Source organism: Eurytemora carolleeae, unplaced genomic scaffold, assembly GCF_000591075.1.
Source record: "Eurytemora carolleeae unplaced genomic scaffold, Eaff_2.0 scaffold1130, whole genome shotgun sequence".
Lineage (NCBI taxonomy): Eukaryota > Metazoa > Arthropoda > Copepoda > Calanoida > Temoridae > Eurytemora > Eurytemora carolleeae.
In genome coordinates this window covers 43,590-70,892 of record NW_019397063.1, presented here as the reverse complement: position 1 = coordinate 70,892, position 27,303 = coordinate 43,590, and the positions used below count along the sequence as shown (strand labels likewise).

The window sequence follows — 27,303 nt, the reverse complement described above, 5'->3', positions numbered from 1 at the left end:
ATAGATTCTGAATTTTTGGGGTCAACTTCTTTATTTTTTAAACTAAAAGAATTACCCCAAAATCAATGAAAACAAAGTTTCCTTGCGTTGGATTCGTCCTCCCCTGGGCCGGGGGATTACCAAAAAAAACTTCACGTAATCATACTGTTTCAACTTAGGTTAGATTAATGTAGATAGATAGTCACAAGAGATTGTCCTTTTTTAGATGAAGGGGGTAGAGGGGCAGCGACACATTTAATTTTAATTAAAGAAATACTAATAAAATGTAATTTTCTTATATTCCTTTGTGAATTTTTATATTTTCTGGTGATGGTGGTGTTGGTGTTAGCATTAGTACTGGAAGCAATGTTTGTATATAAAAACCAGGTTTCCACAGTAGAGTACACACAATACCAATCCCGACAATTAGGTTGAATATTCTTCAATCAATCAATCAATTTGGTTTTATACGAACTCTTCCAGATCTCAGCCAGGGCAACAGTGCTCAGAAACCTTAGGATTAAAGAGACTGTAAGCGTTAGTTCAAGTGACCCTGTCTTGCAAGATGGCAATGCCCGATTCAGAAGGGTACCCTAACATCATTAAGCTTTGTCTGATATTTTATTTATAATATATAATATTTTATTTAAAGGTTTATAAATAAAAAATGCTCATTTTAAATTAAGGAAAGTATACAGGAAAATTATCTATCAAAAAAATCATTTAAATCTAGAAAACTGACCATTTCTTCAAAATTAATGATTTTATGAAGGTTTTGTGAATCAGGTGTTCCTAGCTTTAAGCTTGGAGGGTCACTTGAAATTACCCTTACAGTTCTTTTCACATTCATAATATTTTCACAAGTAATAAATATACATTTTTCATATTATCCCAGCAAGCTGCAGACTTAATAAATATACATTTTTCATATTATTTTGTTTATTTCACAGTCCTTTTTTTTAATTTTAGAACTCTATCTTTAATGTTTAGTGCTGAAATGACTAGAGGTCGAATCGATTTGTAGAATTCCACTCTGCTCAGAACATTAATACATTTGGATTTATGAATTTAAATCTTATTAGTTTTTGCAAATCTCACGGCTAATATAACTAATATAACAAAAATAAAGAGATTACACAAAAGATAACAGATAATAGTCAAGATAACAACAAGTCAAAAAACGTAAGCGTCTTAATTTTACCTAAAGAAAATACAGAGTGGTAGGGATAGCTTCTGTATTATCACCCAGGGTTGGTAACCGAAAAACTCAATCTGAAAAATTATTAAGTTTAAAAAGATAAAAAAAAATAAAAAAGAAGTCAAAGTCGTTTTAAAACTTAATTAAATGTCAGTGGTTGATTGTATGAAACAAAATTTGTGAAAATGCAAAGCTGCTTTTTAATTCTAAAATATGGCATAAAACAAGAATAAAATTTCAGTAGATTATCATTAAAAAACATCAAAATAAACACCTATTGAAAAATCAAAATAAACACCTATTGAAAAATCAAAATAAACACCTATTGAAAAATCAAAATAAACACCTATTAAAAAATCTAGTTTTGACGAACTTGGCTAATATCTACTTTCCTGGAACGACCACTATGAATTTACAACCAAAATAAATGTCAATCTGTATCGATCGTTATGAATATCTTCCGTGGAACGACAATTCTGAATATTTACCTGGAAAGTCCGGTATAAATGTCTACCTAGAACGACCTATTTTTACCTGGAACGACCGATATCTACTTGGAACGACTTATTTCTACCTGAAAGAACTCATATATACCTGGAACGACCTAAATTTACCTGAAGGACCTGGAAAGGCTTGTATATACCTGGACTGGCGACTCTTCCACCTTCTGAACCTCGAACGTGTAGATGACCCATATAGCGAGGTTACAGATCAGAAGGAAGGTTACAACCTGTCTACCTGGCTTGGACCGATCCTTCAAATTATTTAAAAATTAAAAGATATTAATTTAATTATATTTTATTTTAACTAATGATTTCTTATTTTGTAATTTGTAGAGATGATTTGAATTAACATTTAAATATTTTGAAAGTTAAAACAGCTGCTGGCACCATAAGAGTAACTTAATGTACTTCTTTTTACAGCAACAAATTTAGATTACAATTTGAAAAAGATAAATTCCAATTCGAACCTGATCAGCTGTGAATATTCTACGGCGGGAGACATCTTGGATGAACAACAGCTGAATCACAACCTGAAACATTAATTAATTGATAGAATATTGAATATCGTCTTTTATTTAAAAACTCCATATTTTTCGAAAAGTGACCAATTGGCAAAGGAATTTAAATATAATAAACCTGAACTATAGATATAATTCCTGTGACCATAACCACAAGGTTTGGTAGTCGTCTGTAATCTCCAAGACAACCAGAGATTACGCTGAAGGAAGCATAAGCGAACACTCCACACGATCCAATCTAAATATTACAAATTTACGTCAAAACTTCTTATATGTTAGATGAAATTTTAGAATAAAAACGTACTGAATCACTTGTGTAGCCATTAATAAATATACATTCGCGAAGAAATCTTAATATTACAAATTCACTTAGAAATTAATTAAATTTTGAAGTTAGATCAATATCTTACATGTTTACATCTTATAAAAAAATAGAGAATTTGACAAGAACACAATTATTTTGAAAACACTTATATGTAACCAAATTTGTATGCTAAGAGGCCTCAAAGTCTTAAAATTTATGTCACATAAAGGAATTGAGTCTTTGCCACAAACTCTGATTTTCTAATTACTATATCCTTGGGACCAAATGTTTTTGACCTTAGATATTTCAAACTATGAATTCTGTTAAATCAAATAATCTGAGTTTGAAATATCGGGGTTTAAATATTTGATTTTTTTTACCAAGCCAAATTCCTTTCTAGTGAAGTGTAAGTTATATGTATATTGTATATTTCAAGCCGAGTATCAACTATAGCCAGTTTAAACTAAAAAATATTTTTTGTTCAAAAAAAACATGAATATGGTTTAACAACAAAAAGTCTTAAAAAAACCTTTATTTTCCGTTATTTAAAATATTACTAAATGTTGCAATTTTCAAAAAAAATATTAATATATATTCTCTTTAATTTGTAAGATATTCTGATGAAATTAATTCAATATATGTTAATAATATTCCATGAGTTCTAAAGTTAAGAAATCAGGACAATAATCTGATATAATTTATGATTTTTCTCTGTAGGATTACAATCCTGCAAATTCGTTTCTCTTAGTACAGCAATTTAGATACATAAGCTTCATCTGAATTGCCAGGCATATTCCCTTTTGAACTTTAAAACACACCGGTGCGCAGAGCGCAGACGGAGGGAGCGCAGACGAGCAGGAGCGCGGCACCGATGTGACTTCTTTACAGAAGAACCACAGAAGGATCACTCTATACTATCTGTCGAGTGCAGTGGGTTAATTTTACTTTATTGTTATTTTCAGATAAGAATGGAGTTCGTTCCTAGTGTTATCATCTTCATCAGTGCACATTTTATGTAAAATAATAATAATAATATTTTATAATATTTGATATTAATTTCATCATTTTCAGAGTGCAACACAGTAATCCAATCACGTAAAATTCGATCAAAAGTTTGCAGATAACTGATTAAACTTTAAAATGCTTTAAAATTCTAAAATTACATGTCTAGGTCTACAAAAAAGTACAAGGTGTATTGCGAGGTAAAATCAAACGATAAGGATTTGATAATTATTCTTAAAAGATTATTAAACTATATTTGTATTATTTGTCATAACTACAGAAGAAATTGGATTTAACAGTTCTGTAACTTTGTTTGATCTTCATGAACTTTATTCATATTTGAATCAATGCATCATTGCTATACTGGAATTTTGTTTTTGGGCCATAACATTAAAATTTAAAAATTGCTGCAAAATTCTTTATAATTTTTACCTTTAGAAGAATATCGGTCAGAATAGAATTGGGCTCTCCATGAAACTTAAGCTGAGTTATCCTAAGGAAAAAAGTTCATTATCAACATTGAAACAGTCATTAAAAGTTTATTTGTCAGTGGTGGAAACACTTTGCTTAAAACATTGTTAAAATGTCACTTTTACTATAATCTTCAAAGACGACTTCACCGATTCCATTAAAAATTGTGTTCCTACATTTTTCTTCATTACCTTATGTATTACAGTGATAACCAGAAAACTCAGGAATAGAAAGTCGACTTTTAGTTATCACTTTAAATTGTCCAATGAACATGTGTTACAACATTTCTGCAGTGTCAACAGACCCATTTCACTTAATTAATGATTTAACAGCGTACTTCCTTTGTAACAACAGCAAATGCACTTCAAAATTGCTTTAAGGTCGTCTTTCTATTCCATAGTTTTTGGTTCTTATTGTATCATTTTGAGATTATTTGCAAAAAAAACTGAATTATAACAAAAAAAACTGTTGAATAACAATTCTGAAGTGCATTTGGTGTTGTGATAAAAGTAAATAGCCTTACTAGTAAGTTAATAAATCACTTATTAAGTGAATGGTCGTTTTACAACTGGAATTGGGTCTGTTTACAAAGTTAGAAGTTGAGTTTTCTGTAACATATTTAAGTCATGACTCTCTCACTATTTGCTGCCATAAATTGACAATAACCCAATTTATCATCGAAGTTTGTACTCTGTGCTGGCACCTTTTGAATTCAGAATAATAATTTGGGTTCCTTAAATTTGTTCAGCTTATCCTCTTCTCAGTTCTCTCAAATTGCTAAAGAATTGTCAGGTGTTACCAATAAGAAATTCACTTATAGCCTTACAAAAGAAAATGGAAAGTAATTCCACGAATTGTATTTTTGTTCCCAAAACTTGCAAATTTAATCTCAAAGTTTGAATTAGGATTTCTAGGATACTGCTTGCTGTCTCTACATTTAGTGCAAACAAATGTTCAAATGATCAAAAATGCATTTCTATTTTGATATTAAAAAATTGTAGATTTTAAAAAAAACATTTTTTAGACACTAAGTTTGTTGCTAACTTAAATATTTATTTTGTTTTATTTGGTGGGGGGGGGGGGGCAGAGAATCTTAAAAGATAAAAAACCTTATTTTTGTCCAACCTTCCTGATCTAACTCTAGAACATTTAAGTATTTGTTTTACCTGCAAAATCCAAGAAGTATAGCGAGCAAAGATAGAATCATAATTGCAGCATGACTGATATCTGCTAGGAAGACAGCCAGTTGTGATACTGCAACTTCTCCATGGTCTAAATAATATTAAATATGTATATAACTGGTCAAGAGAACAGAGGCGGTATCTTTATTTATCAAGCGATGTCAAGATTAAAGATAAACATCGTGTTTGTCAACGAACAACATTTTTGAGAAAGAACGAAATTTGTTGTAAACAATAGTGTTGTTCAGAAAACAAACGAACGATGGACGAACGACATTGATCGTTCAGAGAAAATGAAAAATATTTTTTTCTAACGAAGAAAAACGAACGATTTCAAAAAACGATCGATTTTTACTGAACGAACGATTTTTTAAAACAAACTTTTGAACAAACAATCTCTTTTTACTGAACGAACTATTTTACCAGTGAGAAAACGAACGAAATAGATGAAAAATGAACGATAATTTTGAGAACCAACAAATCAATTTTCAATTAAAAAAAACTAAATGGGTCTTTCACAAACGATGAATAAATGAAGTGAAAAAACCCGGAACGCGGCTGTCTCAGATCACAAAATAAGTATAAATCAAGCCCAATTTAAATTCAAAATGGCATTACTTAAAGGAACTGTAAGCAATTAATTTTATGAGACCGTCAATGTAAAGATAACAATGGTATAAAAGCTTTGTGTGAATTAGAAATCCATGTTTATAATTTTGCATTTCTAAACATATCAGAGTTTAACACTGTTTACCCGAGAAAACGATGATGTCTTCCCCATTATTGACTGCAGATAAAGATTTCAAATTTGTTTTAAATAACGCTCCCTTTTTTCCTTGGCCAAGTACAGGGTTACCCACAAAGGATGAGACTGTAAAGACGACTAGAAGCTGTTCAAATATGACGAAACCAAGGTCAGATAAAGTCCTCTGTATTAAATGTGGTTTTTATTGGTTAACAAAGAAGAAGAAGTATATAGTTGAAGGGAATAAAACAATATAAGGAAGATGGAATAAATTCCGTACAGTCGTCACTGAAGTATGATCCTTTGTCGGTAACACTGTACATAGGTTATTGTTGGTCATGTTTCTTAATAATGATTGATCTAAGGCCGAATTTAAAAAATTTCAAACGCGGCTTAAATTTGAGACGCGGCCTAAATTTGAGACGCGGCTTAAATTTGAGACTGTGGTCAAATAATGGTTGGTTCCACTTAATATTGTATTCAATGTTTCAAGATTTTAGCTGGCGCGCTCAATTAAAACCGGTTTTTGGCGGATTTAAGACGCGGCTCAAATTTATTAAATTCTAACACACAGGGTTTCACACAAAAGATAAAACTTCAAAAACGACCTTCAGTGGTTTTAACTTTTAGGTCGTCATTAAAATCTCATCTTTTGTAGATATATTTCACCGATTAGAACAAAGAAGAGAATAAGACAGATTAAGGATGCTACCAGGACCAGGAGACCGAAGAACAACCCCTGTTCATCAATCAAACATATTGAATAGTTTGATTAAAAGAATCAAGTTTTTGGCACAAATTCTGACTTTCTAATCCATTTATAGTTGGACACAAATGTCGTAGATCTTTGATATTTCAGGTTGCATACATATATAGAGATTAGCAAATTTGAGTTTGTGGACAAAACCTCAATTCCTTTCAAGAACTATTAATTATAATATTTAACAATTTACCCCTATTTGTCAATCAAACATATTAATTAATATTTCAAGTATTCAGATTTGAATTATCAGTAACAATATTAAACAATGGAATGAAATATGTATTCGATCCTCAAAAAAATTCCAATATCAAAAAAGCAAAAGTCTTCTATTTGTTTGTCACATTTGTATATATTTGATATTTCATAATAGTTTTGATTTTGTTTTTTTAAATAATATTTAGCTTACAACTTGTTTTCGAACATTCCTGGAAAAAATGAAAATGTCGTCTTCATTACCAAAAATCCTCGAAACAGGAATAAACGTTTTTATAAGTAACTCTCAGATCATAACAATTAAAACATATTATGAAAAATCAACTATATATAAATGTGGCGAAAGATAATCGATGACTATAGGTTGTAATATCTGAATGATTTGTTTGATATTAATTTGATTTTTTTACGGTCTAAGTCGTATGTTCCAACTTCCTCAATTTGTATGGGCGCTACGCTCTTCGGTATGAGACGCCTTTATCAATTTTCTCCTTATAGACGCAACAGATACAAGTAAGATTAGTAGCGATCAAAAGCGCTTTTTTATCGCATCAAGCCTATACCCCCTTTCATTTTTCGCGTACATTCCCTTTAATGCTTAATCTGATCCTAAGTGATTACTTGAGAGAAAGGAGTTTAACCACTTTAGTTAACTAATCCCGTAACACTTAAATAAATCTGCAAAATATGAGATTAAGGCATGATCCCGAGATTGAGATTAAGTTTTGACCTATTTTGGTGTAAACCTGTGATATTCTAAATTTCTACTTTTCGATCTTGCAATATTTAAGTTGAAATACCAAAGCTATGCAACATAAAGTTTTAAAGTACGCAGACGGAAAATTAAAATAGAGACAGGTATATTTGAATTTCGTATAATTTAGTCTATGTAGTTCAACCATTTCTGTGTTATTCATTAATTCTTGTCCCAGAGTAAAGAAAATCAGAAGTTGATTTAGAAAGGAAATAAGTTTTGCCACAAACTCTGATGATCTTTATATAGATACCATTGACCTTTGATAGTTAAACTATGAAATATCATTGGGCAAAGACAGAAAATTTGGCAAGAGTGGGCTCGAATTTTTGTAGATTTTAATAATTTTTTGTAAATGTTTGATGAATTTCCTTGCTGGCTCCGACACAGTCCACCCTGGTGTAGGTGATCATCTTCCTGGAGGTGACAGATACACGGTCCAGGTCATCCTCCCCCCAGTACCTAAACACAGGGGGTGTCATTCTCCCCCCAGTACCTAAACACAGGGGGTGTCATCCTCCCCCCAGTATCTAAACAAAGGGGGTGTCATTCTCTCCCCTAGTACCTAAACACAGGGGGTGTCATTCTCCCCCCATTACCTAAACACAGGGGGTGTCATCCTCCCCCCAGTACCTAAACACAGTGGGTGTCATCCTCTCCCCCAGTACCTAAACACAGGGGGTGTCATTCCAAAAAACAATTCCAACCTTCATAAAACTAACAAAAAACTTCTTTGGAAAAGGAACCGTCATAAAATTCTAATTCCAGAAAAAAACTGAAAACCTTATTTAATTTAGAATTAAGGGAGATGCCCGAAATCACTAAAAAAGGAGATCTATGCAGTGCCATAAATCTTAGAATGTTAAAAGGGAAAATCAACAATAATTATGTTAAAGGGGACAATCAACGATATCTAGCCAATATGTATGTTAAAGGGGACAATCAACGATATCTAGCCAATAAGTCTGTTAAAGGGGACAATCAACGATATCTAGACAATATGTATGCTAAAGGGGACAATCAACGATATCTAGACAATATGTATGTTAAAGGGGACAATCAACGATATCTAGACAATATGTATGCTAAAGGGGACAATCAACGATATCTAGACAATATGTATGTTAAAGGGGACAATCAACGATATCTAGACAATATGTATGTTAAAGGGGACAATCAACGATATCTAGACAATATGTATGCTAAAGGGGACAATCAACGATATCTAGACAATATGTATGTTAAAGGGGACAATCAACGATATCTAGACAATATGTATGTTAAAGGGACAATCAACGATATCTAGACAATATGTATGTTAAAAGGGACAATCAACGATATCTAGACAATATGTATGTTAAAAGGGACAATCAACGATATCTAGACAATATGTATGTTAAAGGGACAATCAACGATATCTAGACAATATTTATGTTAAAAGGGACAATCAACGATATCTAGACAATATGTATGTTAAAAGGGACAATCAACGATATCTAGACAATATGTATGTTAAAGAGACAATCAACGATATCTAGACAATATGTATGTTAAAAGGGACAATCATCAAGACAATATAATGAGATACTAAATTCAGAAGAAAAAAGAGTAGTATATAAGAAAAACTTTTAGAAAGAATCCTAACACGTTATTCTTAATTTCTTTCAACCAAATGATAGCTATTTAAGTTTTGTTTGAAAAAACAGTATACCCTCTGTGGGTTTTCATCTAACAATAACAGTAAACCCACCTTGGGTTTTCATCTAACAATAACAGTAAACTCACCTTGGGTTTTCATCTAACAATAACAGTAAACCCACCTGGGGTTTTCATCTAACAATAACAGTAAACCCACCTGGGGTTTTCATCTAACAATAACAGTAAACTCACCTGGGGTTTTCATCTAACAATAACAGTAAACCCACCTGGGGTTTTCATCTAACAATAACAGTAAACTCACCTGGGGTTTTTCCCCACCCTAGCCCACATGACTAGAAGAACTGCGGCTCCGATCAGACTGAACTCTATGACGAAGGGGTAGAGGTAGGGGGACGCTTTGGTCACGATATCCCCCATCAGGTCAATACGACCACAAGTAAAATTGTCGAATTTTTCTATCAGGTTTCCATGCACATCCTTACCACCAAGCAGGTCTAAAATATAATATTGTCACTGTAAGTCTTTGTGACCTTGCAGCTCTCTATCTTGGATGTTAGGGACAAGTATGAGAAAATAAAATTTATCGGAGCTGGGAACTTTTAAATAGTGGATATCGGGATTACTGCTTGATCCACTCTTTTTCTTAATCTCGAGATTAAATTATGCTTGTTTTTGTTAATAATCTACACATTAATTAACCAATCGAGATTAAGGATATCCCATTCTAAAGTTTTCAGTTCCGGTTACACGTAAGACAATCAAAACCTTTTTGTTCTTCCTAATACCTGTTCAATAAGAGGAGCAATGATTGAAAATGCAATTTCTCTTTCGTGCAATTCAATTTTGTTTGACGTTTTGTTACATTAATTGCTATATATTTATATATAATATTACAGGGTTACCCGCAAATAAGGAGATTTCAAAGACGACTGTCCGGAATTTATATTGTCTGTTTCTTTATATTTATAATTCCTTGCAACTGTTAACTTGTTAATTTCTTTGTTATAATTTTGATAAGCAATTATAAGACTATATTCATGAAGACTTGATTGGGATCGTGATATTCTTAGAGTTTTCGGTCGTCTTTACAGTTTCATCCTCTGTGGTTAACCCTGTATCTGAGGTTCCCGGCGTTACCCGTTAAATTCTAAAACAACTTTGAAAAAAAAATTCGAATTCTGAAAATAAAAAATGTTTATGTTTTCAAACGTTATGAACCCCTTGACCGATTTGCCTCAAATTGGGGAACGCAGTAGAAACACGGAAATGTTCTTATCTAGCTTAAAACATTCTTGATTGAGTTTGTCAGTTAAAGTATGGAAAGTTTAGATTTCCATGCAAAGCTGGGTTTTCAAGCTATTTAATCAATAATTCAGTTTTTTCCATAGCCAGCAAAATTGCTTCAAAATATGTCTTTCATTTCAAAGCTAAACTGCTCTGCCCATTTATAGATATATTATTTGTTAGAGTATTCAAATTTGGCTGTTAGGTTCAAGGTAGATAATATATAAAGGCTTGATTTAACATCATATGTGCGATAACGACACTGCCCTCACGCACAAAAATTGAAAGGACAAGGATTTTTCTTTGAAAGATTCAAACTTAAAAATTTTAATAAAAAAATATCATTATTTAAATTGATCATTTTATAGTTTATTTGAAAAGTCTTTTTGTCCTACAAAATGCTATTTTAGCACTGTTTTCAATTAGATAGAGTTAAACCAATTATTGATTGATTAAAATCCTTAAACATTGATAAATTGATCTGTAAATTGATTTACCTAGATGCCCAGATCCATGTCCAGGTCTTGTTAGATTAAAATAGATTTACCTAGATGTCCAGCTGCATGTCCTGGTCTTGTTAGATTAAAATGATTTAGCTAGATGTCCAGCTCCATGTCCTGGTCTTGTTAGATTAAAATAGATTTACCTAGATGTCCAGATCCATGTCCTGGTCTTGTTAGATTAAAATAGATTTACCTAGATGTCCAGCTCCATGTCCTGGTCTTGTTAGATTAAATTAGATTTACCTAGATTTTCCAGCTCCATGTCCAGGTCTTGTTAGATTAAAATAGATTTACCTAGATGTCCAGCTCCATGTCCTGGTCTTGTTAGATTAAAAATAGATTTACCTAGATGTCCAGATCCATGTCCAGGTCTTGTTAGATTAAGTTAGATTTAAATAGATTTACCTAGATGTCCAGCTCCATGTCCAGGTCTTGTTAGATTAAAATGCGGGAGATTGTTAAACCCTGTAGGTGGTCTCTGTCCAGGATAGAGAGGATCATACCCAGCACCGCCCTGGTATACAGGGTTAAACCCTGGATTGAAGGGGGGTGGGGCTCTTGTAGTGCTGGTAAAATCTCTCCCTTGGGGCCCTACAATATAGATAATATCTAGGGGATCCTGCCACAACTAGTTAATTTGACAATTAGATATAATTTATTGTATCCTACAATATAGATAATATCTAGGGGGTCCTGCCACAATATAGTTAATTTCACAATTAGATATAATTTATCGTATCCTACAAAATGTTTTACGAAAAGGAACTGATTAGTGAATTGTGAATACTCCCTTAGACAATACATTTTAAATTTATTAATCTTTCTAACCTTTGATATTTCAAACTATGAATCTGTGTGAATGAATAATAAAAGTTTACAATATGAAAGGTTTACATTTATGAAGAGCTAGTCAATAACTTGGTTAGTTTGTCTTGTTTTTTAAAAACCACCACACAATACTGTTTTCCTACTGTGTTCCAAATCCAACATTTCAAAACTGTATTCTGTAAAACTTTTACTTTTATCAAACTATCAATATAGTTTTTGCATCAACAAACACCTCTGACCCTTTAGTAAAAATAATTTCAACCTAAAGTCTGACCGTGTCAACCTTGTTCGGCTATTCCTATTGAGTGTCTGCAGGGCGATAGACAAACTGGGACGGAAAGGTGACCCGGTTCGGAAATTCAAATGTACTACGGCTTCCCGTGTCGATCTTCTCCCAGGGTTAAATTTTCTCTAACTTACAATAAACAATTCTGAAATTAATAAAACTTCTAAATGTTACAGGAACTTTTTAAAACACCTCAAAGTTACAAAATTTATTGAAAATCACCATTTAAATAGGTTCCGGTGGCAAAGATAAATGAAATAGAAAATTATAATTTTATTCGAGTGTGATCAGTTCCTCTACAATCATTAAAAAAAATAGTTTTTTTATTTCTCTTTTCTCTCTCTGTAATCCTTAGGGACAAAATTACCGATAAAACTTTAAGAATTAAATATTTCACAGATGCAGAAAATCTATACTTCTTCAGAATAAGTTTTAATATATTTTTTTAAAGATAAAACCTTGAAAGTTGCATAGGATCCACCCCCCCCCCCCTCTCTACATTTTTAAATTGTCTATAAGCCAGAGGACATTTTTATCAGAATATATTACATGGGAAATAGAAAATTTAAAAAAAGATGAATATTTCATTAATCTCTGACATTTTTTAGAAACTTTCTGTAAAAATATTTTGACATATTTTGAACCTTTTTTGAGAAGTAAAAATCTGTTTTCATATTTTTGTAATTCCTTCGCCATATTAACTTTATATTGAAAATTCTTTTAAAAATCCACTTTTTTTGAGGAAAAATACATTATTCTTAATGAATGGTCCAGGGTCCGAAACAATGATTTTAGAAGAATGCAGAGTTTTTAAGGTGCCTGCAATTCCAAATTAAAATTTTAAAATATCATGTCAGACTTTCAAGGTACCCAGAAAGTGATGAAATCGTCCACATTTTTATCAGATAAAGCCTCATAAACACGTGGCCCTTTCTAAAAGGGCCATCACATTAATATCCCTTCAAGGGACAGGAAACGAAGGACAAATTATTACAGTGTACGACTTTGCATCCTCGTAGCTTCCAAGTAAAAATTCTTATTTATGTGTTTAAATATCAGAAACTCAAAATTTTCTTGGCCTTCTCAATTCTCTCAATAGCTCTTCAGAAAGAATAATTATGGTAAAAAAATACAAGATTTTGTTGTAACGTGAAATTTACTTAAATTTGAGGTGAGATGTTTTATCAATCATATGGTGTACTGTCCCTGGCTGTCTATTCCATAGTGGTAAGCCTATTTACCAATATAATACAGACGACATTTTAGTGAAGCTTTGCTTACTTTCCAGCTTGCATGTAAACAAAGGAAAGATATCATGATCAAAAGGGGAAATATTTTTGTTTTGTTTTAAAGATATTATTGTTTTATGACATAAAAAATGATTACTTTAAATATATAATCAAACATTAAGAAATTTAGGTTTATTTATTAATTTTTTGAATATTTAACTCTGACATGATACACCTTGATAAAATATACAGTAAACACTTTAATAACAAGTGTACTGTGTACTACATATGTACTTCTTATCCACTGTCCCTAAATTCAGGGTATATATATCCTACACAATTTATTAAAGAAAATAAACAGTTAATTTTTAATGTTTCAGTACATATAAAACCAATCAATTTTATATAAAAAAATATTATTTTCAAAACACCGATTATTTGCCCGTCAAACGCACAGCTTTAATGTAGTCTATAATATTGGTAAAATAGGTAACCGCCAAAAAAGTCCTTGAAAAAAAGTTTTCGGAAAAAAGTCCTAAAATTTAACACTAAAAAAGTCCTGTGGAAAAAAGTCCTTTTATTAAAAAGTCTCCGGAAATAAAGTCCTACCAATTCGAGACTTTATTTTTTAGGACTTTTTTTCTGGCTCCAGTATTATTTTTTACAAAAAAGTCCTCTAAAAAGTGAAAATGCATGAATCACAATGGAAAAAAGTCCCTTTTTTCTAGGTTTTTCTTTTCCTCGGATTTATTTTCTTCAGGACTTTTTTCCTGAGATCTTATTTCCTGAGACTTTATTGGCAGCCCCCATACTATACTATATCCCCCCGCCTGTTTAGGGTTAAAAAACAGATTTGGATTGTAGAGCCCTTTAAGAACTTTTACCTATGGTTTGTGGGTAGATTGAGAACGCTCTATATATTCCTTCTCCTTTAAAGATTGCTTTCATTATATAATGGTATGGACCATGCAACCAGAAGGAATCATTTCCAAATCTCTGCCGGAGAATAGAATACCCCTCTGAAAACAATTTAGATTTTCAATTTTAGTTCAAATTTGGTTTCAAATAAATTTAGAGAAGTTTATTTCAAATATTTTGATTTTCTCTCAAAACTTTTAATATTTCTGAAATATTTCAATGGATAATTTTGCTTACCTTTTATCATAAAATCTTCTGAAACTCCTTCGCCCTTTGCAACTCGATAGGCAGCGATGTCTTTGATACCCTCCTAAACCATTAATGTACATTTTATATTCATATATTTTTTGTAACTGATTTTTTCATATACATGTAGTCTAGTAAACTCGAAAAAGGAATCTCAAATTTTGTAATTCTTAAATTTTTGCAATCCAATGTCGTAGACCTTAGACATTTCAATCTATGAATTCTGTTAGATCAAAGAATTTAAATTGAAATATTATAGGTTTATTCGGCTTGCAACAATATAGGGATTAGAATATTTGATTTTGTGGCAAAAATGGGTTGGAACTGTGTCACGTTTGACACCACGACGTCATGCATAATTTATTCAAAATAGCATTGCCACCTACTGTACTAAAGGGTTATTCACCAAGGATGAGACTTCAGAGACGACCTTACGATATATATACTGTCTGCTTCCTCATCACTCACCTCTGCCCCTTTAGTAATAGTAAATTCAACCTATATGAAGTCTGACCGCGTCAACCTTGTTGCACCGACTAGTCCTGTTCATAGAGCTAGGTGCAGTACAAACTGGGACCGGAATAGTTGACCCTGTCCCGGAAATTCAAAGGTACTACGGCGGCCCGTGTCATATTCATGATTCACCGCAACTGAAAAGTTGTGCATTTCTTTGCCAAGCAATTTATTTGTTCATTTCAAGACTTTATCTAAACAAGAAGACTAAAATTTAACCTGGGGATCGGCATATCTTTAAAGTCTCATTCTTTGCAGGTAACCATGTATATGTCCAATCCTAGTTCAATACTTCTTTAAATTTGATTAATACTAATTTAAATTTTTTTATTATAAAATGTCCAATGATCCCTTGAAAACAGTTCTGATCCACACACATATATTGGTTGCAACTATATGCATCAGTCCAAACCGAGCCAAACATTTGAACTGATGAATATTCAACTGAAACAAAAACATATTAATTTTAATTTGTGGCAGGGATATTATAAGAAAAAGAGGAAACATACGGTGATAACCAGAAAACTCTGAAACAGGAAGACGACTTTATAGCAATACGTGTTTTAGGTTGCTACAAAGCAAAAGTTTACCAGACACTTATTACATCACTAATTAAGTAAAATGGGTCTGTTTTCACTGTGCACTTGCTGTCTCCCATGCTTATTGCTCTATTTAAAGTCATTTCTTAAATCTTGAAGTCGTCTTCCTATTACAGAATTTTCTGGTTCTGACTGTACTTAGAGTGGTAAAAAGTGAAAAGCTGAATAAAAAGAATAAAAACATCTTTAGTACTGCAAACTTTTACACAATGACTTTTTAAACGAGATTGAACGCGGCCATGGTAATAATTCTCTACTTTAAAAACTTTTTAAAAATTTCTTTTATAGGTGGATTTCCGGATTCAAATTTTTAAAATGTTTCTGTAACCTTTAAATAAACTGTGATTTTATAATTTTTAAGATAAAAAGAATGAAAAGATATTGGAAAGCTTTAACTTTTATTTTATTTTGAGACGATTTTGTTCCTGAAGCTTTATATATCTAGATATTAGTTTTCTGAAACTTTTGTAAAAATCTTTTGATGATATTTGATTGTTTTATTTTTGAATTTTTGAAATTTTAAATTCAACTCACCCTGGCATTCATGAAGACAAAGTACATTTGAGAAAATGTGAAGAGGATTTGAAGAATAGGATTTATTCCACGAACAGCCTAAAAATAAACGTATGTTCAAGTTTAAAGAAATAAATGAAAAAAATCTAATGAATTCATAATTAAAATAGATAAATTTCGACCGTTTTGTACATATACTATAATAGAAAATGTGCAACAAAAATTGGTGAAATCATTTATAAAAAGCTATTTTTTAGTTTACAATTATTAACTCTGATTTCCGCATTCTGATTTATTATTGAATCCCTCAGGGGTTTAAATTTTAATTGATTCAAATTTTTAGTGTTTAGATTTAATTAAAATTGAGTTTGATTTCCCATAAATTGAAAAAATAATGTTCTATTTTTATTCAAAAATTGATTGTTTTTTCCGCAAATAAAATAAAAGAATGAAAATGATTTTCGTTTACATTTTTGAAAAGCGGTGGGTATGTTTCAAACATAATATTTGAGCTGACATATGTCGGTCTTATCACTCGTTTTTGTCGTTAAATCTATTAAGTTAATTTATTATCTTTTATATCATGCGTGCGATAAATAATGAAAAGTTAGGACACACTTTGAGATAATTGTCTTACTATACCTCACGCATTGCCATACCAAGAAAAAATTTATTTAGTAAAAGTTTCGTTCCAGGACTAGAAGTGATTACGACACTGCACAGTTAAAAGAAAATTTTTGAATACTATTAAATACTGTTTACAACCCCGAGGCACCAAGAATCAAAAGGAAAAAAAGGCTCAAATTTTTTAACCTCTTTATATTTGCAACGTGATGGTTAATTCAAAGTTTGAATATCTAATAGAGTTACAGCGGTTTAGGGATAAGAACTTTCAAAGTTTGTGACAAAGACTCAATTTCTTAATTTTCATAGAATGAATTTTGTTGAACACTTAACAGAGAAGTAGTTGAAACAGCCGAAACTATAGTTTCACGAGGTTAGGAAGGCCAACCACTTAACAATATCTCGTCCGAGCCTAATTCTTCTCATTTTCTAGTCCGTGCCACCTCAAATCCTCGTCCTTCAAATGATTTTTTTTTTTCAAATTTCCAAACCTTGAAGATACAAATATATTTTTGTTTAATCTGGCGACGAAAGGGCAAAAACAAAATATTAAATTTTCCCAAACAATTTCTAAAATAGTGTGATAAACGATGTTCTACAAATAAGCATCTTTTTAAGCGGAGAGGACGAGAATTTCGAGGTGGCTCGGACGAAAAAATAAGGAGAATGCGTCTCGGACGAGAAATTGTTGTGGTCGTCTCCTCCTCATTGATTACCTGGTAGCAAGGAGAGTTCTAACTGATTACCTGGTAGCAAGGAGAGTTCCAATTGATTACCTGGTAGCAAGGAGAGTTCCAATTGATTACCTGGTAGCAAAGAGAGTTCCAATTGATTACCTGGTAGCAAGGAGAGTTCCAATTGATTACCTGGTAGCAAGGAGATTGCAATTAATTACCTGGTAGCAAGGAGAGTTCCAAGGAACCTCAAACCAGGACCCAAACTCTAGTCCAATATAAACCATTGTTCCAAGACCAAATGCTAGAAAAATAAAAAATACGAAGTAAAGTAGGAATTTCACAATATCTGTTTCTGCAACTATCTTGTCTTTTTGCCGGTTTGTTTTGTATGTTTAAGGTTTAAATTTAAGTTTTTAAATTTCGACCTGATACCGAAATGCTAACACAAGACAATTGGATAAATTTATTTTAATCAAGTTTCTTGAAAATGTGAAATTTTTCATTAAAATCCGTGAAATAAGAAAGAATCCCTGTTTTGCCGGTAAAAACTGTTACTTATTTGCCTCGAAACAAATAAAAAACCTATTAGACCTAAGATCATGAAATTGTAAATATTAAAGCGGAATGAAAATTCTCTCAAAATTTAATAAAGTATATCTACAAAAATCGTATACTGTGTTGTTTTTATGTTGATATTGATATTCTTGTACTTAAATGTATATAAAGTAAATGCCGTTTATTGTCGAGTTTTGAAATGTATATATATATATATATAGATGTATAAACAAAGTTAAATGCCGTATATTGTCGAGTTTTGAAGAAAAAAATCGTACTCAAATTGTTTTTGTTTGTTCATGTTTCAAAAATTAAGAGTAACCCTTCTAATTTCCCACTCGGTAAGAGTGAGGAGGGGGGGGGGCACTGACTGAAGGAGTGGGGGAAACACCAATATCTAATATAGAAAAAAACGATTAATATATTAATATTTTTATATCATAACTGTAGCATCAGATATAGCGTCATGCATCAGGAATATGACAGGTAATACGATTATAATTGTTTATGTTCAGACCAAAAAATTCTGTTTTTGGTGAAATAAATCTACATTCAAATAAACAAAACAAAAATGTCTTGCTATATTTAGACTTTACTAGTTGGACATTTTTTATAAAAACAAATCTGGAGCCAAAAATTATATTTCATATTTTATTTTTTTATTTATTCTTATATTCTAAATGTATGAGATTGGAATAATGAAAAAAACCGGTTGAACCGGTTTAAAAACAACTGTTCACGATTGCTTTAATTGAAAGGAAATTTCTTTCGATCCTCGCAATTATAGCTGGTAGATAATTTATTTAATTTTCTAAATTACCTAGTCCCCCAACTCTAAGGAAGAAACTTCCATGGCTTTGTTCATTCTCCGAAGTTTTGTATTTCTGCATCTGAATACAAGTTTTTTAAATTGATAATAAACAATTTGATAAACTAGGCCATCAGGGCGCTCTTTCGAACACATATTTAATATCTTAACTTTTATTGTTGATTAATCTCTAAACAATGCTATTTCACAGATTTAGATTTTTTTGCATTGATTTACAAAATACAAAAGTAAAAAAATGTTGGAGACAAATATCTTGTATTCAAATCATTTACAAACATTCATCGGGGTCATGTAAATGTCCCACACAAATTAGCAGTTTTGACGTTTGACGTTTTGGACGCAAACAAGCAAACAGACAGAAAAGCAAAATTCATATACTAGATGAAGTATTAAACTTTTGCAATTTTTTCTTAAACTTCCCAGAAATGTTTTCCTTCAGTTTCTAAATTTGTTGTATTTAATTCCAACCTTGCAGTGAGGATATCCATCATTCATTCCACAATAATCCATTCCAACCATGCTGTTCTTTCCAATAGTATCCGTCTAAAATAATAATGACAATAATAGTAATAATAGTAGTAATAAGAATAATAATAATAATAATGATGATAATAATAATAATAATAATAATAATAATAATTTAATAATAATAATAGTAATAATAATAGTTAAGTTTTCTTTTTCTTAAGCTTAATATTTGTATAAGTAGAAAATCAAAAAATGAATGAAAGAAAATTATTTCTAGACATTAATATTTAAATCCCTAATTGATCATGACAAAACCAAAACCATTATTATGATTGAAAAGATATGTTTAATAAATCAGCATTAATGTGAATAAATTAGAAATATTTCTATTGTACGATATAACATCTGTCATTAAGGAACTGTGTTCTTGTCAGACACAATTGTTATGACACCTTTAAATTTGTAACCACATGATGTTAGTCTTTGATATTTCAAATTTAAACTATTTAATTTAATTTAATTTAAACATAATTCATAGTTGGACATATCAACGGTCGTTTCCCATATAAATCCTTTAAGATATTCCGAACTTTAACTTCTCTCGTTTTTAGACCATTATTCTCGTTTTTAGACCATTTTTCTCGTTTTCAGACCATTGTTCTTGTTTTAGACCATTTTTCTTGTTTTAGACTATTATTCTCGTTTTAGACCAATTTTCTCATTTTTACACCATTTTTCTCGTTTTCAGACCATTTTTCTCGTTTTAGCGACATTCTGTAGACTACACGATTACAAAAAAAAAGGAAGACAACATTATAAGAATACTTTAGAGTAATTGATGTTGTTACAAAGCAAATAGTTTTATTTATTATTGAATCACTTATTTAGTGAAATGGGTCTGCTTACACTGCACATTTTCTGTGCCTCATGCTCATAAGACTTTAAGAGTTATAACTTGATTCTAAAAGTCGTCTTCCAGTTCAGAGTTTTTTTGGTTATCTCTGTTTACCTGGTAGTATGCTAGAGGTTCAGGATCTGGTCTGCAGCAGGTGGATTCATGAAGAAGGTAACAGAACACGTAGAACAGGAAGAATATGGAAAACAGGTATAAAAATGTGAAGAAACCCTGAAATAAAATAGGTATAAAACGTGAAGAAACCCTGAAATCAAACAGGTATAAAAACTAGAAGAAACCCTGAAATCAAACAGATATAAAAAAGTGAAGAAACCCTGAAATAAAATAGGTATAAAAACGAGAAGAAACCCTGAAATCAAACAGGTATAAAAACGTGAAGAAACCCTGAAATCAAACAGATATAAAAAAGTGAAGAAACCCTGAAATAAAATAGGTATAAAAACGTGAAGAAACCCTGAAATTAAATAGGTATAAAAACCAAAAGAAACCCTGGAATCAAATAGGTATAAAAACGAGAAAAAACCCTGAAATCAAACAGGTATAAAAACGTGAAGAAACCCTGAAATCAAACAGATATAAAAACGTGAAGAAACCCTGAAATCAAACAGATATAAAAAAGTGAAGAAACCCTGAAATAAAAAAGGTATAAAAACGTGAAGAAACCCTAAAATTAAATAGGTATAAAAACCAAAAGAAACCCTGGAATCAAATAGGTATAAAAACGAGAAAAAAACCCTGAAATCAAACAGGTATAAAAACGAGAAAAAACCCTGAAACAAAATAGGTATAAAAACGTGTAGAAACCCTGAAATCAAAATAAGCATAAAAATGAGAAAAGTCCCTGAAATAAAACATAACTTTATCAATAAAATGTATAAATTGTTTAACATGTTTTCCACATTTCATTCAATTGTACATTCCTTTTTGAAAGAAACGTGATTTTGTATAAACGCTTACGGTTCTTAAATTTTTAAATATTAACAAGAATTTTGATCAAATTAATTCAAATTCAAAACGTAATGCTAAAATGATTCAAATGGAAAGTAAATGACGACCTTGAGATAATTCTTGAGTTTTTGAAAGAAATAATGATACAGTTTGTATGAGAATAAGATTGTACGACTCCTATACGCTATTTGATAAAATGAAAGAAAAATTGAAAATGTTATTAAGTTTTTACACTGTAACACAAGTAATCTAGATAACTTAATAATTTTGGCAGGCGATTATATCAATACAATGAAGACGACCTACAATTTTAATTTTGATTTGTATCAAGGTTTTAAACAGCATGGATACTCAAAAACATGGAAACACAAAGAAGCTGTCAATAGCTTCTCTTTACCTACTTGTAAACTTATAATTCTAAAAAAGCTTTGGAACAAGCAAAATTTAAACTAAAAAGTCGTCTTCATTATATTGATACAATAACCTACCAAACGAATACAAAAAAGGTGGACTACATTTTTAAAATCATATGGTAAGAAGAATATGTGATGAGCAGACAATCTAAAGTTCTTAACAACGCCCTATGTTTATTTACACCCTGTATGAATCTAGGCCTTGAATAAAAGACGACATTTTACCTCGTAGTAGTGCAGAGGGCTGTTGTCTGTGACCACCTCGCTGGTGAGGAATGCGATACAGATAATGATCAACAAGAACGCGTAGAGGGCAGAGCAGGTGATAAACAGACTAGATCTAAACAATTCATGGATTATACGTTGGAGTTATAGTTTTAAATGTCTTCATTCATATACTGAAGTTTGTATCAGATATTAAAGACTTTTTGCAGTTACTGAGTTTAAAAAAATCGTTTACTGAACTTAACACATTATGGAAGAAGACTTTTAAAACTATTAACCAACTGTAATCTTTCGCGGGACACCCTGTATTTAGTTTTTTATCAAGCATTCAAAATCAATGAAGAAACTTTAAGAATATACGATAAGATCGTAAAAGCGATGTACTTACAATGTCGGGGGGGGGGGGGTCGTTAAAATCCACGAAATAATTAAATAGAAAGTAAAATGTCGGAAAACTTACTTCTCTGGAGGTTCATCATACATTGTGGGTCGGCACATTCTTGTCGTCATTGAGGTTAGAGGACGGTCCTCTAATTCCTAAATAATCTTTGTTTTATTTCAACCCTAAATAAATCGAGGTGAATAAATCTTTGTATGAACATTTTTTTACACCCGATATCACCACGTCACGCCAAATAGATTATCTAGTACAATAGATGGCAACGTAGAATTTGTACACTCAGTACAGCTGTATTCTTACGTCACAAGTGTCAACAGTTTTATGTATCCGACAAAATTACTTATAACATGTCAACTAATGGGAGAGAATGTTGTCTTCCTTGTTATATTTGACACTTGTGACGTCATGTATAATTGGTCCATTTCTCTGTTGCCACCTAATTGATAATCTATTTGCGTGACATATGTTTTGCATCATTTTTCAAGAGCTTATTAAAAATGTAAAATTGTTCTGGTTTGTAGCTCAAATAAAAAAAAAATTTGGGCTACTTAATATGTCCTGTACCGTGAGTGTGACCCCCCCCCCCCCACACCCCCATGCAATACGCATTAAAAAAATGCTAAAAATCTTTTTAAATGCTTTTATTAAAACCCAAGCAGTTTCAAGTTGAAAGCTTTAACAAACAAGCTTGAGGTGGGTGGCGCTGAACGCCCCGTCTTTTTAGGGGTAACTTATTTTATTCTGGTAGACGTAATTACATATTTTGATTTAACAAAAACAGAAAAACAAAAGTTTTGAATCTTATGTACGTGAGAAAATGGAGGAATTGAAACTAACCCTGGATAAAAAGAAATAATAGTGGGAAAAGAAATGAATATAAATCGAGATATAACATTTTGAACTAGGAATAAGGAGGAACCGAAACATAGCAAGATTGTGAATGTGCAAAGATGTCTGATTCACAACGGTACCCTTTAAATCATTATCAGAGCAACCTATGTTGAATTCTTCTAATTTATTTCAATGTCTATGTAGCTTAAAAGTAACTTTTACAGAGATCAAAACTCAAAATTCTAATTTTTGAGAATAAAAATTGCTTATATACTTAGGATTTAATGAGAACCGTAGCAAATCTAGTATAGAATCTAAAATTGTATGTTCGCCAGAAATTACGTCCTGTGTCCCTTTAAGACTATTCTTAAGTTCTATCTGTATATTATTTGATAATTAGAAACCTAATAATCCTTATGTTAACATTGATGATATTGTCTAATTTAATATTGAAATGGCAAACACAGAGCTTATAGTTTAGTTCAGCTCGGAGGAAGGTTTAGAGATAATAATACAGATATACTTAACTAAACACAGAGCTTATAGTTTAGTTCTCGAGAAGGAAGGTTTAGAGATAATAATACAGATATACTTAACTAAACACAGAGCTTATAGTTTAGTTCAGCTCGGAGGAAGGTTTAGAGATAATAATACAGATATACTTAACTAAACACAGAGCTTATAGTTTAGTTCAGCTCGAGAAGGAAGGTTTAGAGATAATAATACAGATATACTTAACTAAACACAGAGCTTATAGTTTAGTTCAGCTCGAAGGAAGGTTTAGAGATAATAATACCGATATACTTAACTAAACACAGAGCTTATAGTTTAGTTCAGCTCGAAGGAAGGTTTAGAGATAATAATACAGATATACTTAACTAAACACAGAGCTTATAATTTAGTTAAGCTCGAAGGAAGGTTTAGAGATAATAATACCGATATACTTAACTAAACACAGAGCTTATAGTTTAGTTCAGCTCGAGAAGGAAGGTTTAGAGATAATAATACCGATATACTTAACTAAAACTAATAACGGAATAGGAAATTGTAAAACGAGAAAGAAGAAGTCGAAACGGATCAGGCAAGTCAACCCACTGTTTAACTTTTTCTTAACCCTAAATGAAATGCATATATTGATAGCCCAATTTTTCAAGCCAAGCTCCTTAGAAAAAATTTAAAATGTGAACTTGAATAGTTTGGGTGCTAAGGAGGGTTGAAAAAAATGCCAAAAAATTAGTAAACAAAGTGAAAAAATATGATTGTTTTGTTATAAGCAAATATCAAGATGTGACACATGTTTCTACGTTCATTTTTCAAGAGCTTTTCAAAAAAATTTTTTTAGATCTGTAGCTTTAGTCACAAATTTTGAGTTAATTTAGATTTTTTTACACGGACCGGACATTTTACTGCCCTGTATTCTGCTCTATGAATTAAAAAAAAATTCAATCCTATCAATTTCTTTTTTTAAAAAGGCAACAAATTTCACGATGATAGTGTCAAAAATGAGAGTGATCGGGCAAAAAAACTAGAGCGTGGACTGTGTAAGGTTACCAATTTCTACTTTCGGAAACAACAAAGAACAAAATGTTTACAACCTGGGTCTTTTTTTAAACGATAATAGTTGATTAAAGTGATGCTTCAATTAAACTTTTCATCTATATTTACTTATGTTCCTCGTTTAAATTATGTCTTTGTCTTAATCTTAATGTACCATTTCTTGTGTGCGAAATAAACTTTAATAACTTAAATAATAATAATTGGTTCATGCATGGTGTTTTTAAAAAGATAAGTTTTAAATCCTAATCTAATGCCTTTAGCCAAAGAAGAGTTTTATTTTGAAAACTATCGTTTTTAAAAAACAATCATATAAAAAATGGTTGCTTATCGCTTTTATTAAAACGACTATTCGTTTTCTAAAAGTTCAAAACAAGTGGGTCGTTTTCAAAACTAAACAATCGTTTTTGAAAACGATTATCCTACCTTATGGTCTAGACCTCCAAAGGATGCTGGGGTTAGGGGCATAGTGTCCATGTCACAGGAATCAAGGGACATGTCCCTATTGTCCCTTCGGTCTAGGGTACCCGGGACACTTCGCGCCATTGGGACACGCGGCTTTCTTCTGCTACCAACCAATACATTTTTTTAAGAAAACTATTTCATCTCTTTCCTTTTTTCTGGGTTTAAAGTTTGAAAATGAAGAAATAAATTATTCTCAAACTCTATGATTTTCACAAAAATCGAATAATATATATTTTGTAGATACAAAAGCCATAGTGAAGGTAACAATTTACAACTTATAGCATTTTTATAAGAAAAAATATCAAATTCAACATCCAAAATGGCGTCAAATGTTTGCGCAATTGAAATTGGATAAAATTATTCATGAACTAATCAAGCATTCACAAAAAATAAAAGTAAACCTTTGATCGAATCATAATTTGAAAATAACACTTACTTCAAATTTGTATCTTTCAGATTTTGTTTTGTTTAAATGTCGTCTTCATTTAAGAATGTTGGTTTCCTGCTGGGACTCTTGTGTACAGTAGTGTACTGCGGATCTAGGGAGGGAGGATCCAAAGGTTGTACAGGAATCTGTGTACACCACACAGTACAGTAAACCAGCCATATAGGAAAGTACAGTACAATAAATCAGCAAGATATACGATACAGTAGAGTACAATAAATTAGCAAGATAGAACAGTACAATAAATCAGTTGAATATTTAAAAGATTTTATAATCAAGAGCCAATTTATAAATTTAAAATTCAGTCATTCAAAATTCAAAGATTATAAAATCAATCTTCTTTAGTGAAAACTTTTGATACGAAGGTTGGTCTTCTTTTATAAATATGTTTCTTTTATCAATATTTGTTAGAACTAAAATATTTGGAATTAGCTGAATAATAAAGAAAGTTCCTGTGGGTGCCACACCTGACTATCTGAATCCATATATGGAACTACAACATCTTCTTTTCTATCCTTCTCCCTACTCTGGGTACTATATCCACTCTCCACCCCCTCCCTACCCCTCTCCATACCCTCTCCACGCCCTTTTTCAACTCCGTCCCGACCCCTCCCAGCGTATCCCGCCTCTACGTCTCTGCTCTGGTCCCCGCCAGGAATAGGGCGGTCTCGGGTTACGTCTGGACCAGTCTGGGTTCGGTCTTGACCACCTTGATGGTGACCACCTTGACCACCTTGAAGGTGACCTCCGGGAGTGGCCACTGCGCAATCCACACAATCAATCTAATACAAAATATCATTGAAATCCGCAAAGACAATAATTGTAAAAAACATTTAAGGCTTTAAAATGCACAAATGTAGGAAATTAGTGCGGTAAAAACCAACGCCAAGGCGACACTTCAAATTCGGCCCGGTCTTGAAAATTGATGCAACTGTATTATAGTGTATGTTGCGGTATGAAAGGATGTAAACAAGCTTGAATCTAAGGATTGTAAAATAAATCTGGATTCTTCTTTGACATTTGATTATATAATTACAAGGATAAAAGCAAACCATGTAAGGAGAAAGAAAAAAAGTAAAAAGAATCTGAAATAAGTATTTTTTTCCGAGGATCAGCAGAATTATGAAATGTTAATGGTTATTAGTAAAACTGTAGTATACTAAAGTTCTGTTTTAAATGAAAATATTTCTCTGTCATGACAGGAGCAGGGGAAACTAATGAGTGTTTAAAGGGACTGTAAGCGTAATTTCAATTGACCCTTAATGCAAAGATGGAAGTGCCCTATTTACAACGATATCCTTGAAAGCTTTGTCTGATCAAGTATGAATTAGATATCGAATTTTTTGTTCTTTTTGTTTATTTTCATTTGCGGTTTCTCTGCGAAAGTAACCTGCGTATTTCTTGTAAACACTTGTTGAGTCAGAAAACCGACATCGTTTTCCACATTTTTGATCAGATTAAGGTTTCAAGGGTACCCAATTGTTCCTAGAATTAATTCTGTATACGCCATTGAAAGAGATTAATGAAAGTATGGATAAAAGAAGCAGAATACCTGTCCTAACTCCATTCTGTCTTTGTGATGCATGGTTTCCTTCTCTCGTTCCTTCTCACGCTCTTTTTCTCGTTCTCTTTCGCGCTCTTTCTCTCGTTCCTTTTCCCGTTCCTTTTCTCGTTCCTTTTCCCGTTCCTTTTCCCGTTCCTTTTCTCTTTCCTTTTCTCGTTCTTTTATTTCACGTTCTCTATA

At 31.7% G+C, this 27,303-nt stretch overlaps 1 protein-coding gene across 4 annotated transcripts; it reads right to left on the bottom strand.

The window, feature by feature from the left end:
• Positions 1-283: 283 nt before the first annotated feature.
• LOC111711530 (uncharacterized) lies at positions 284-27,303 on the bottom strand. Of its 4 annotated transcripts, none has more exons than XM_023485907.1 (25): positions 27,112-27,303; positions 26,012-26,341; positions 25,617-25,687; positions 25,076-25,217; positions 22,325-22,401; positions 21,865-21,979; positions 20,372-20,488; positions 19,363-19,437; positions 18,886-18,955; positions 17,729-17,811; positions 16,231-16,308; positions 15,449-15,541; positions 14,576-14,648; positions 14,305-14,439; positions 11,483-11,668; positions 9,592-9,784; positions 8,003-8,093; positions 6,571-6,640; positions 5,142-5,247; positions 3,937-3,997; positions 2,317-2,436; positions 2,148-2,210; positions 1,821-1,931; positions 1,181-1,251; positions 284-492 (listed from the first exon to the last, which is right to left on the bottom strand). In XM_023485907.1, exons 1-25 carry the CDS (start codon positions 27,142-27,144, stop codon positions 426-428), a joined length of 2,631 nt encoding a protein of 876 aa, XP_023341675.1. In that variant the 5' UTR covers positions 27,145-27,303; the 3' UTR covers positions 284-425. The 4 variants fall into 4 exon arrangements, with proteins under 4 accessions (XP_023341675.1, XP_023341677.1, XP_023341678.1 ...); XM_023485909.1 differs by having other exon boundaries at positions 25,076-25,214; XM_023485910.1 differs by having other exon boundaries at positions 26,027-26,341.